The sequence below is a fragment of the Crocodylus siamensis genome, chromosome 3 (assembly GCF_052110815.1).
Source record: "Crocodylus siamensis isolate JL-2025a chromosome 3, ASM5211081v1, whole genome shotgun sequence".
Classification (NCBI taxonomy): Eukaryota; Metazoa; Chordata; order Crocodylia; family Crocodylidae; genus Crocodylus; species Crocodylus siamensis.
The window spans coordinates 253,585,960-253,598,754 of NC_143397.1; the positions used below are offsets into that span (position 1 = coordinate 253,585,960).

The 12,795-nt window shown below is 41.7% G+C and overlaps 1 protein-coding gene across 8 annotated transcripts in view; it reads right to left on the bottom strand.

The window, feature by feature from the left end:
* The window catches only part of PTK2 (protein tyrosine kinase 2), a 347,400-nt gene that overhangs the window by 111,044 nt on the left and 223,561 nt on the right, over positions 1-12,795 (bottom strand). For all 8 annotated transcript variants that reach the window (XM_090040716.1, XM_090040718.1, XM_090040720.1 and 5 more), the window contains 4 exons: positions 9,697-9,751; positions 2,631-2,771; positions 2,122-2,199; positions 330-437 (listed from right to left, as the gene is read on the bottom strand). In XM_090040716.1, the coding sequence (XP_089896842.1) occupies positions 330-437; positions 2,122-2,199; positions 2,631-2,771; positions 9,697-9,751 (382 nt within the window). The remainder of the gene's footprint in view (positions 1-329; positions 438-2,121; positions 2,200-2,630; positions 2,772-9,696; positions 9,752-12,795) is intronic.

The window sequence follows — 12,795 nt, forward strand, 5'->3', positions numbered from 1 at the left end:
ACACTGTCAAAGCATCTTTAAAAGAACATACTTAGTACTTTGAAATGAGTTACATAGACTATACAAACATCTATAACAAAGTTCAAAAATATTCTCAAATGATATTTTCTATGCACTCTAATGTTCACAACTTTCTTTTAGCAGGTATTAATTTACTTAGGTTCCTCTGAAAAAAATAATCCCTACAAGATCAAGTCCTTGCTGTTTAAATTCATAGGTTTAAATAACTCTCTTGTGCCAACTTTACAACAGCCAGCTCAGAAAACAGCTCTAGCTTTTTTTAAAATATGATCAGTATTTTAAAAGTATCATAGGTGCCAGTATCTTACCTCAGGTGCCCCGGATATTTTGAGTTGCAACATCCCTTTTCTATCCTTGTCTTCACTGTTTGAATACTGAATGGTTTGCACTTGATTGAAATCTGCCAGGTGAGTAGGCTGCAGAAAAGTCCACAAAAATTGAGATGTTTATAAATGTTGCATCCTGCCTATAACTCTCCCTCACTCCTGATGCCACACATAGGAAAAGCATTTGATCCCTAAATCACACTGGACAAATCTGAATTCACATCTAGCTGAGATTTAGCTTTTCTCTTTCACAACCCTGGGCTTTTTCTTCTCCAGTTTCTCTGGACTTTTTACCCCATTGGGGTCGTGCTATTTGTGAAGAGGCACAGACTGAATTTAGGCAGTAAACATTGTGCCATATTTATCCGAAGAGGTCACTGCTGAGCAATAGCAGGCTCATGCCAGGTAAGCCATGGGACATGAACTCAGACCTCCCGCATTTTCATGAGATATGCACCACAACAATAGGTCACAGGGTTGTTTCCACTTTTCTAGCAACTCAAAGGGTAAAAAACCTTTTGAGTGCTCTTAGTGCTATGTTTTCACTTGAATAAATCACTTCCAAATCTTTCCTTTATCGCTGAATTAAGTTGATATAACTAACAGAGCACAACAGTCAAGGGGACAGATGTACTGCTGTTACGTGAATCTGTATGAATGTTATTCCTGTCATATTCTTGGGGGCAGAAGGGTCAAATAAGTCTATTTCAGGTTAAATGGATCCACTGACTATAAACAGAAAGTAAATGACGTAAGTACAAAAAGAACAAAATAAGGTGTATTTCAGAGGTCGGCAACCCCCCGCACATATGCCAAAGCAATTTTGCTTGCCATGCCGCATCTGACCTGGGCTGTGGGCAGCTGCCACTCTTTACAGAGCCCAGGAAGTTCCCAGCAGGCGGAGGGGAGGTTGTAAGCCCTACTGTGGGCAAGCTGAACTCCGTGGCAGGCAGCAGCTGCCCAGAGCCTGGGCTGGATGTGGCAGGCAGCTGCAAGCCTGGAAGTGACTGCACCAGGGTCCAGAGTCCCAGCCCGGCTCGTTGATGCATGTGCCTTGGGGACCGCTGTGGGGAAGGAGCCAGGGCTGCACACCTGCAAAGCCTGGCATCCCTGTGGGGGCCAAGAGGGGCAGAGCAGAGGGGCTCACTACTGGCAGTGGCTGCATGCACGCCTCAGCGCAGACAGCAGGGAAGGGACTGCGCTGCCACAACAAGGATCGGACCCCCTGTGGCTCCCTGCCGTCCACCCCTGCTACGCCAATGTCTTCTAGGTCCCAAGTTGCCGGGTTTTTGGCACTCAGCCCAAAAACATTGCTGATCCCTGGTGTACTTACTTCCTGCTGTTCAGATTTGTCAGCAATGGCTGCACTGTATGTGCTTAAAACTGACTCAAGGACATATTTATCCAACTAAATATTCTGCTGAAAAAAACAATTAGAATCATCTAAGTTTACCACATTTCTTGTTAAAAAAAAGCCGAACCAATGTGTTAGGTTTCTTAAGTGTGAGCTTCAACGGCTGACCAAAGCCAACAGCTCCACAGTTACGTTTGACACTAGCTCTTTATTTCATACCATTGTGCCTTCCTCTGGCCCACAGCATGAGTTAATGCCTGAGTAACAGCTTTTACTTTGAATTTCCTGCCTTTTCTTAGTTCAGCTCAAAGATTAGACTTTTCATTCATCTTTGTCTATAGCTTCATTCACAATAGCAGGCTATGGAGCGAGGCAGAGTTTAAAACGGTCACTGAGACACGAAAACAGAAACAGACTTACATTAGCGCCCTTGTCCGTAAGGTAACTGATTCCGTCTTCTGGGCCAATTGCCAGCTCTACTGAAATAATCCAGCTTGACTTTTTGTGACGAAGGGGGAGGGGATGGTGAAGTTTAAAGGGGAAGAGAAGAAATTATTTTGGACAAAGGATCTCCAGTGCATGTATTTCAAACTTCAGTGAACAATCTGAACACACCTTTAAACTCTTTAAACAAGACTAAATGATTAAGAAATTGCTATTTTTCCTTTCCATGGCTTTCAGAAGCTAAGCAGTAATATGTATGAAATAAAAGTGTTAAATGCCACACCAAACTCTGATACTACTGAAATAACCATTTCAAAAGGTCTGAATGTAATCAATATCCTCTTGTGGTTAATGAAACTTAAAAAGAGCACCCTTTTAATCAAAGTGTGAACTACCCACAGGCAATTAACTGCAGAGCTGAGTAATGCCAATTAGACCTACTGTTTCATTATGTGTTCCACTGACTGCAGAGCCCCTATACTTACACCCAAAGCACATTTGAAGCATTCCTTGTCAAATCTATACACAGGAGAGAGTATCTCAAAGAATTTCAGAATACTTTCTTCTCGATTGAGGTTGGCAAACTGTCGAAATGTTTGCTGGATCTGTTTACGTAGTGTTTTGGCCTGCGTAATAAAATATTTAAAGATCACTTAATATCTGTCCATCTAAAGTGGCACCAGTGATTATGACTATTAAATGAATCCATCACTTCACTATCTGTAGCAATTACCAAAATTACTAATGAAACATGAAAAAGGGTTCAGCCTAATATTAATAATGCTGAATTTTGTTTCTCAAATTTAGTTAAATAGCAAAACCCTTCTTTATTTCCTCATAGGCACTGTACATGTAAAACAAAGCTAAGAACAATTTAACTAAATTAAATATAGTACAAGATGGTATGATTAAGGTTTTCTGCATAAACTAATTGTTCTAGGTTCCTGGTCTACCTCTGCTTTCTAAATCTCTTACAAATATAAAAAGATTGCTATCAGGAACCTAAGCTTTGCATATACTATGAAACACTCCAATAAGTCTTCTCTCATAAGAATAAATCTAGCTGCAAACATACATTTACATATACGTATGTGTGTACATATGCTAGGCATCAGACTGGCCATTTGTTCATGTAATTTCCATATGCCTCTGAATTTGTATGTAGATTAGGTGTACATGGCTAATTTTGAAAATACTGTTCAGAATCTTTAGCTACTTTCATCTGGCAGTAGATATCTATCCTTCAATAGGATGGTTTGTCAAGGGATCCTGTTCTAGTCAGACACAAAAGTGAAGGTTTTTTTTCTTCATAGTAATATTAATAAGTGGGTGGGTGAGTTGTAATGATACTCATGTTTCGTTATGACTGAGAAGTTCTTCTGTGTATAAAGCTTTTAATTTCTAAAGAATACAACATTATTTACATACAATACAGTCATGTTAATTTCTTTCATTGCAACAAAACCCTCCTGTATCCTGAATTCAAGATGAAAACCAAAGCCTCTTGATTTTTTTCCAATCAGTCCAATAAGGAAGCCGAATACATTTGTTCCTATTAACTACACAAGGGTGTATAACTCCTTTCTGTCTTACAAACTCTGATCCAACACATGAATTATCCCATTGAAATCAAAACAAACGTGATAAAAGCTAGCATATCTTCCTCTAGTCATATGTCCTTAAGAGTCTGGATTCTTAAAGTCTCAGATGATATCAAAGTTTTTAGAAATAAATTAACTTAAATTATTTTACTAAATATTGCTATCCTAGAAACAAGCTGCAGTCTTCCCTCTAGTCCAGAAAGGTGAGAACTTTTGGAGCAGTCAAAGGAACCACGCTTTCGATTCTGGAACTAGAAGACTGTGCTCTGGAAAGCACATGTTCTAGTACAGTTCTCTGAAGCAGCTGTGACTTTATAAAAGTATTTATTCAGAGAACTATAAAGTTGGCTGAACAGCTGGCTATATAAAAAAAGGAAACGTCTTGATTTTATGGCACTCTATGCCACAATAAAAAGCACAAACTCAAAAAGCAACATATTCAACATGCTCAAACAATTCCTTATCTTCAAACAATCCCTCCCTTCACACTCAAGCCAACCTCTGGCAACATGGGGAAATCATACAAGCAGACCTAATTCCAAAGCCAAGGAGGCCCTAATACAAATACCTGGCCTTCAGAATTAATTTGCAGGCTACTAGCACAAGTGCACAAGATTTTCCCCCACTTTTTATACAGGAAGAAGAGACAGTCTCTTAGCAAACTACCTGCTTTTCCAGCTGAGCAGGGACCAGAACATGCCTCCTTCACAAATCCACATCTTACTGCAGGGAGACTACAGGTTGACTGAGCAGTCTGGGGCAGCCAATCAAGGCTGCTTTGTATACTGCTGCCATCTGTCTCTTGGTAGACTGAGGGAGATGTATACATCACAGCTACATGCCTGCAAACCATCTGCACTGAACGCTCTCTGGTATTCAAGGAGTCAGCATTTAGGAAAATTCTCTCAGATCATTTAAATGCATGTATGCAGCCTTAGATTAATTGTTCCCAGTAAGTGAAAGATTACATCTAAGTAAAATCAATTAAAACAACAATAAGCATTTCTGAAAATCTTACACCTCCCGTTCAGGTGTCTTTCTTCCATAAATTAAGCAAGTCCTAGGCATCTGAGCGAGAATTTTTGTACGCTGCATATGGGCGTTTTAATACCAACTGACTTAATGCCTTTCATAGTTGCTTATGTCATAGTGCCAGACTATCAAAAACATGCAAACATTTTTATTTTTCCCCAAACCAAAACCTGACTTGCAACTACAATAACTGGATGGAATGATAAAGAGCAGCTTCCTTTTATGAAAACTAATTTTATGTACCTCTTACACATCATTTACATCACCCAGGAACAGTTCAGGACACTGCACAGAAAAATAAACTTAATCTTTTATCTGTACGTACAGAGACATCCAACTCCCATTGTTTAAACTGGACTGTAAATTTGTTTTAAGTAGGTTTTTAAGATCATTTAAGGAATAGTTAAGAAATTCAGATAGAGAGAGAATATTCTAATAGCAAAAGGTGATCCAATGACATCAGTACACACAGACATTGATACACATATATAATACATATAGACAAACAGATGACCAACTTTGGACATTTGGCTTCTGGCCCAATCCAGTACCTGCTGAAGCCGGTGAGAATTCTTTACCTGACTTCAGCAGGCCCTGGATCAACCTTTCAGGAGAGAGCTATGTAGCCTCAGGACATGCCAGGAACTTTAATCTCTTTTGAGAAAGAGTTAAGTCACCAAAAATACAAGCACCGGGAGTCTATTAGAAGAATGATGGAAGAAGCATTAGATCAGCACATCACTGAGACAAACCAACAAACTACATTTTCAATCATTTTTCTATTGTTTATAGGGTGCCATTTTTGCTGTTGCTACAACAATGCTTTCCATCTAGCAGTACCCTTTACCAAATACTAAGTGGGTTATTATCATAACAGGGAATGGGAAACTTGCTGGATAAAGATCAAGACAGAATCAGCATATCTAGTTATTACCACCTGTGCTGCCACAACTATCCTGTGCGACTTTAGGCAAGTCACAACTTTTTTTTCTCTGCTTCTTCTCTTGTAAAATAGGCATAATTACATCCCTTGCAGGAAAGAAAGGGATGTTAAATTTAATTCAACTTCAACAAAATACTGGAAGATTCTATAGAAAGGAAACATATTAAATTTAAACCCCTAAATTTGAAGGGTCCTGGGCATCCCAATTATCTGAGAGTCAGAGGATGTTTTCATGGTGCCCAGGACAAGCTGGGCACCACAATGCCAACTCGCACCTTCTTTTTATAATGGGAAACAGTATATGGCTCTTTCAGACTGGCAAATATGTAGAAACACGGTGGGATTTCAGAATGACAAAATCCTGCTTCAAAGCAGAATCATGTCCTTTGTCAGGGGGGTATAAAAGATAATAATTGCTTCAATGAATCATAGAAAATTAGGGTTGGAAAGGACATCTAGTTCAAAGAAGGACAATCTCCAACTAGATCATTCCAGCCAGAACTTTGTCAACGAAAACAGAAATGATGCAACTTATTGCTAAAACTAAATCTTTCACAAAAAAATTAGAACCATGAGAAAGTCTGACAATAACTATTGCTTATATTGTGGCTGTATGTCTGGAAGATGCCTAAGAAATAATGTTGATGTACCCTTCAAAAACAAATTTAGTTAGACATCAGGTACATCTGAAGGATTATGTGTTCACATCTTCTTACAGGTTCTATCACCGGCACTCTTCAGTTTAGCCAGATGTGGCTTAAACGATAATTTTCCGATTTGCAGAGGAAGCTTGAAGGGGAATTGTGAAATGGCCTACAGATGATGCTTTATACAACATCCAAAACTGAGTACTCATTTTCTGTCAATGTAAGTATATTCTCTGAGGGCACCTGTAACTCAAGACTAAAGCAGTGTTTTTATTTTGTGAGGCCATATACAAAATACGTCTTTAATTGCTATACTATAATGGCACCTAACAGCAGTGACACTGCTACAGATCTTTCAGCATTTTTATTAAGAGCTGGTTTTGAGCTGTTATGATTATAATGGGGGAAACCTGGCATACATATTCCCTTGAAATTCAGAAAGAGGATCACAAAAATTAATTCAGTTTATCTGAGAATAGACTGGTTCGTTTGGGGTGTTGGTGGGTTTTTTTGGACTTAATCCCAAGTGAGAAGCCAGCTTGCTGAGAACTATCTTCTCACAGGTGAAAATTACTGTATACAGGAACACAAGCCTGAAAGGGACCTCCTGGGTCATCAAGTTCAGTAGTTCCCCACACTGCAGGGAACTAGGTCATTTTAGCAGGGCACTGGGGGCACGAGCAGCCAAGAGGTTGCTTGCAGGTGGCAAAGGGGGCTAATGAAAGACTTCCTTGACCCAGGTGGAGGCTATACAAGCCCAGAGCTTGAACCCATCAGGCAGTCTCTCCCCAGCAGCCGTGAAGTGAGGACCTCCTAGCAGCAGAGCTCCTAAAGGGACTTGTATTTTATGTAAATGACTCCACAGGCCTGGGAACAGAGAGGCAAGTCACCTGGGCAGAGAAATATTAGGTTTTATACACACGTGGCCTTTGTTTTATGATAAACCTGGAGAGGGTTTGAGGTGAAGCATCTCAGCCCTCTGGCAGACTCTTTTATTTAAGTGGCACTGGTGGTTTAGCCTTGAGCCCTGCTGCGGCAGCTTAAGGCCTACTTAGAGAACTGGTAACCCATGGACTGAAAGCAGGGCCCAGTAAAGGGTCCTGGAGCCTGGGAAAAGGCTGAGACCCACATTAGGGTCCATATGCCCAGAGAGGGCTAAGCTGGACTAGATGGTTCCTGAGACCAGAAATGGGCTGAGAGCTAGATCAGGGTGTCCAGGAGCCCAGAGGAGGGGCTGCATCCACGACTGGAGTTCCAACAGTTCAGAAAGAGACTGTGGAAGGGACTAGGTGGTCCAAAGGCTCAAGGGGACCTGAGTGTTTAGATAGACGATATCACTGAGAGGGAACACCTGCGAGACTTGGGGCATTGTGTAGGGGAGGAACGGAGCCACACAATTTGCCCTTAAGGCTATCTGGCAGAGGTACGGGCAAGCCGAGAAGGCCTACTAACCTAGGGGGCAAGGAGCCCAGTGGGGACTGACATAGGCTCAGGCTCACTCAGAGCCCATGGGTAGCCTCTCTTACACAACCTTCAATAAGAGTGAGGCACAGAGTGAGGGAGCGCTACTGTCGAGCCCAAGCCAGGCAAGGGCTGCATGGCCACCAGGGAGCATCACAGCCACCCCTGTGTGCATGAGCCTGCTGCAGTCATATAAGCCATATACAGGCAGTCCTCAGACTTACGACGCAATTGGTTCCTGAAAACTGTGTTTTAGGTTGACACACTGTAACTTGGGACCAATTTTCCCATAGGAACAGTGTTACAAATGGGGTATTGGTTCCTTTACAATGCTCAGTACAGCTGTGTGCAGCTGATAAGTGGTGAAGGGAAGTGGCGTGGGGGGGCAGATCAACGCCCCGCCCCGTGGTGAGGGAGGGAGAAGTGGCACCTGCCGCTGCGTGCTGCTCTTCTGATGGCTTGACCAGTGGTTCATACTGCTGCTCCCAGGCTGCAGTGAATTTTCAGGTGGCTGCTGCTGCCCAACAGCCCCCACCCCAATTCTGGGCACCCCCCCATGCCCTCCCACTGCTCACCAGCTGGGCAGGGTGGACACAGGACGGAGCCACAGTACTGCCTTAGGACAAGTGGCATGCAGCAGCAGGAGCTGCCACCCTGTGCCCTCTGGACGAGCTGTGGCTTTGAGGGCATGGGGGGGGGGGGATGTGCCCTGGGATTGGGGCAGGTGGCAGAGTGGGGGCTATGGGGTGGCTGCAGCCACCTCAAAATTCGCCACAACGTGGGAGCAGCGGTGCGAACTGCGGATCGAGCCATCAGATGAGCAGTGTGGAATGGTGGGAGCCACCGCCCCACCCTGTCCGTGTGCCTGCCTGACCCCAGCGGGGCAGCATTTGCCTCAGCCCCAGTCCCTCCCTTACCACAGGGGGCATTGATCTGGCCCCCCACAGCACTTCCCTTCTACCACTTACCAGCTGCACACAGCTGTAACAACTGTCGTAAAGATGACTCCCAGGTCAGAATGTCCAAACGGTGAGTCAATTTACAAACGTAGTAAATGACATTCGTCGCAACTCAAAGCCATACATTGAGGATTGTCTGCAATCCCTATGATAAACTGATGAAGCTCCATCTTACAAATTTTGTAGTTTTTGCCCTCATACTCCTACTGGAACACTGTCCCAGAAATCACATCTCTGGTGATTAGAAATACTTCTAATTTATTTTGATTTCTACCCTAACTTCATTTATGGCCAGTTTCTATCCTTTTGTTCTTGTGCCAATACTGTCTTTGTTTTACTATTTCTTTATTGCTTCCTAGTGTTCCTTTCACAATATATGTAGTGAGAGCAATCACACTGCCTCTAGGCCTTCAATTTTGCTAAGCTAACCAAGGCAAGCTCTTTTTGAGCTTTTGATGACTTCTCAATCATGTGTTTTCCTCCTCCAAAATTCTCTAATCTTTTTTGGAAGGTGCTTTATAACAGAGCGTAACTTTGTGAGTAGACTCAGGCACTGTTCATGGGACTGCATGGAAAAAAATAACCTATTATTTTAATATTTACTCTGCAATGTCACATGTCACTTTTGTGAAGATCCCAGATGTCATCAGTTCCCCTATCTGTTGTTTATCCACATGGTATTACACACAACTGACATGTGAGAAAGGTAGTAATTAGTATGTTTCTCACCAAGAAATAACTATACAACTTACCACTTACTACTATATAAGACAAAGAATTACCAGGCTTTAGGTATATAAAGTAGACTAATGGAATCCAAAATCATTCACATTTCCTTCAAGTATTCTGAAAAAGACACTGTTCATGGATTTATAATATAATACATGATTTAGCGGAACTATAATTACCTTTACAGAATCCAACAAACTCTTCGGAAAGAATCTCCTCAAGCCAACATCTTTCCTGAAACAAGCAACAAGAGACATATTGTTGATAACAAACTTTTGAGATTCCACAGCTATGCGCTTTTATTTATATTTTAGAAATTCATAAAACATAATAATGATTTTTCTTAATGAAGCTCACAATAATTTCAGAGCACAAAATCAGTGCGATTAAACTGCTTGCCTTAGCCACTTCACAGCAACTGTTGTACTTGTACCTTCTAAGTACAAAAAAGATACCAGTATAGGAAGTGGTGTCTGGGGTGGAGTGTTTATGGATTTAAACAGTGTCCTGTTCTGTCATGAAGAAATGATATGAAGAAACTAACACGACATCTTTTATTATTTCAAGAAACACTAATAATATGCTTACTGCACACACAGTACATTGAGAAGAGAGTCAGAGGATAAATATAGGCAGTCTAAAAGCCTGAGGCTGAATTGACTCAATCTTTACAGGTTAATCTAAGCTGCGTAGATTGAACAGATAAGCCAGTGAACAGACATTGACTTTAGAGTCCAGAAATCTAGCCACATGCCTGCAGTGGCTCAGGCCAGAAGCCAGGGGGTGTGGCGAGAGCACACCTCCCTGCTTGAGCACAAATCTAGCTCACCCACCCTGCAAGAGGCAGTTTGCGGGGGGAGGTGCAAAACATCCTGGGATGCTGGGGGACTGTGAGTTAGCTTGAATCTGGAGGAGATCTGGGACAGAAGTTCAATAAACCAATGTAACCTAAATCAGTTAAGTCTGATACCAGGGTGGATTTGACTTTAATCAAATTGATTTCAATCAAGATTTAAATCACTGGTCAGGAAGCAATGATTTAATCACTGTTTTCTACAAAAAAAATGCATTCTTTGTTGTTTGATATAACCTTAATACATATTATTCACAACTCAGAGATAGATATAGGTTTCATTTTTAGAAGGTACACATTATATATTTTAAAGCACTGATTTATTTTGATTTTTTTTCATATTAATTTTGCAGCTACATCAGAAAACTGAACTATGATTTGGTCATTTTATTTACCAGAGCTAGCTGTGAAGTCATTGGGAGGTGAACTATCTCCAATTCACTAGATTAATCATAGATATTTGGGGTGTGGTTTTGCCATGCTGTATCAGGACAACATCAAAGGAGCACTGCTGTTATGTTATTAGTTTAGGGCTTTACTGTCTTCTACATTTCTTCTCATCTTTGATTTCTTCTCTCTTCTATGGCCTGGCAAACCTGCTGCCATGATAAGTTTTTCCCTTCCACCATAACATTCCCTCACTAGATCTCAAATCAGTGGAGAGGGTATACTCACAAACTTACCCCCCCAGACTTCTGGAATATTCTGCTTAAAATGTTTCTCTTTTGTTTCTACTGCCCCTACCTTCTTGCATGCATCTCCAGACTCCTCCTCCTTGCCCAGATCTACTCCACCCCCAAAATCCTCTATTCATGTAACTTCTTGAAACTTTGCACTTTGAGAGAGAGGTAAGGGCTTGACTCTGTGTACACAAAGCTGCAGAGAGACAACAAGGCTGATGGGCAGGTAATCAAGTCTGTTATCCCAAATCTCCATATACTGCTGTTAACAGTCTCTCTGGAGACACAAATCCAGTTTTAGAACTGAAACCATGCATCACAGAAACATGTAATGAGATCGTATAGACTGAGCACCGAGTTCAGGTGGAGTGGTTTTCTTTAATCTTTACTTATCTATAGAAGAGCCTCTGGGAGCCCCATAAGATTGGGTCCCTAATATAGTCCATGGCCTGTTGTGACGTATTTATAAAACTTTTCCAAAAAGGTTACACGAATATATTGTCTCAAATAGTATATAATTAGATGTTATAATTCCTATTCCATGATGATATCTTCTAGCTTTAATACATTTTAAATTAAAACGATCTTTATATAGGTTTAGTTTTTTAAAGCAGCTTAACAAAAATATTTAAAAAACACAATCAAATAAAAAAATCTAATTTAAATTTTTTAAAAATAATTTATTTTTATCCACCCAGTCTGATACTACATCCATCTAGGTTTATCTTAAACTGGTTTCAGCCATTTTAAAAACAGTTTATGTGCACTGAACTCCCATTGTGTTACAGATTTGAGCCGGTTTCTGATAACTTATACCAGTTTGTGTGTAATTTCTGTCCCTAGCCAGAAAAGTGGGGCTAGAAGGGACCACAGGTCATCTAGTTCAGGGGTGGGCAACCTCTAGCATGAGTGCCACAAGTGGTACAGGCAGCCTCTGTGTGGCACACAGTAATTTGGGGAGGAGATAAACGGCATAGTAGCAGATAGAGCAGATGATTAAGCAGAAAGTACAGGGCAGGAAGAAGAAAGCAGAACAGCAGACTAGGCAGGTGAAGGGGATTTAAGTAGGACTTGGGGAGAGTGAGGGGGATAATTTGTGGCATGCTTGCCAAAAAGGTTGCCCTCTATTGTTTTAATCCAACCCCTTGCTCACTGCAGGTATTTCTTGTGCCATGATAGTGGGCCTTGTTCCACCAGGAACCACAAGCCCTCTGCAATGGCTAGATGGAGACCACTAAGGTCACAACAACTAATTTCTTGGGACAACAAATGACAAAACAGGAACAGGAGTGAATGTGATAGGTTAATGTCTAGAGTGCCAAGGAAGGAAGCCAAGCAGAGAACTCTGGTAAGCATCCACTGTCCCTCAAAGGCATCTAAAGAGCCAATAGACATTGCCAGTGAAACTCTACTCAGAGACATGCATGGACAAGGGAAAGGAAGACAGACAGCCTCATCATTACCCAGGTCCCTCCAGTCAGAATCACCTTCTTGGCTTGGTAAGCATGGCCAGGAGGAAAATAACTAGAAGGTACCAGAATGTCATGGAAGCTTTGATGGGCTATGTTTGAATTATAAGGTTGCATCATCTAGGTATATACCATCCTAGACAAATCTAACCTGCAGCAGGAAGGGCCCAGCCATGGGGAAGGGGAGATGGCCACTTTGCTCCCTACACCCAGCAGCCAGAAGGAGCCACTACCACCTGGGCTGTCTAGAAGTGGAGTCCAGCTACAGAGCTGCCC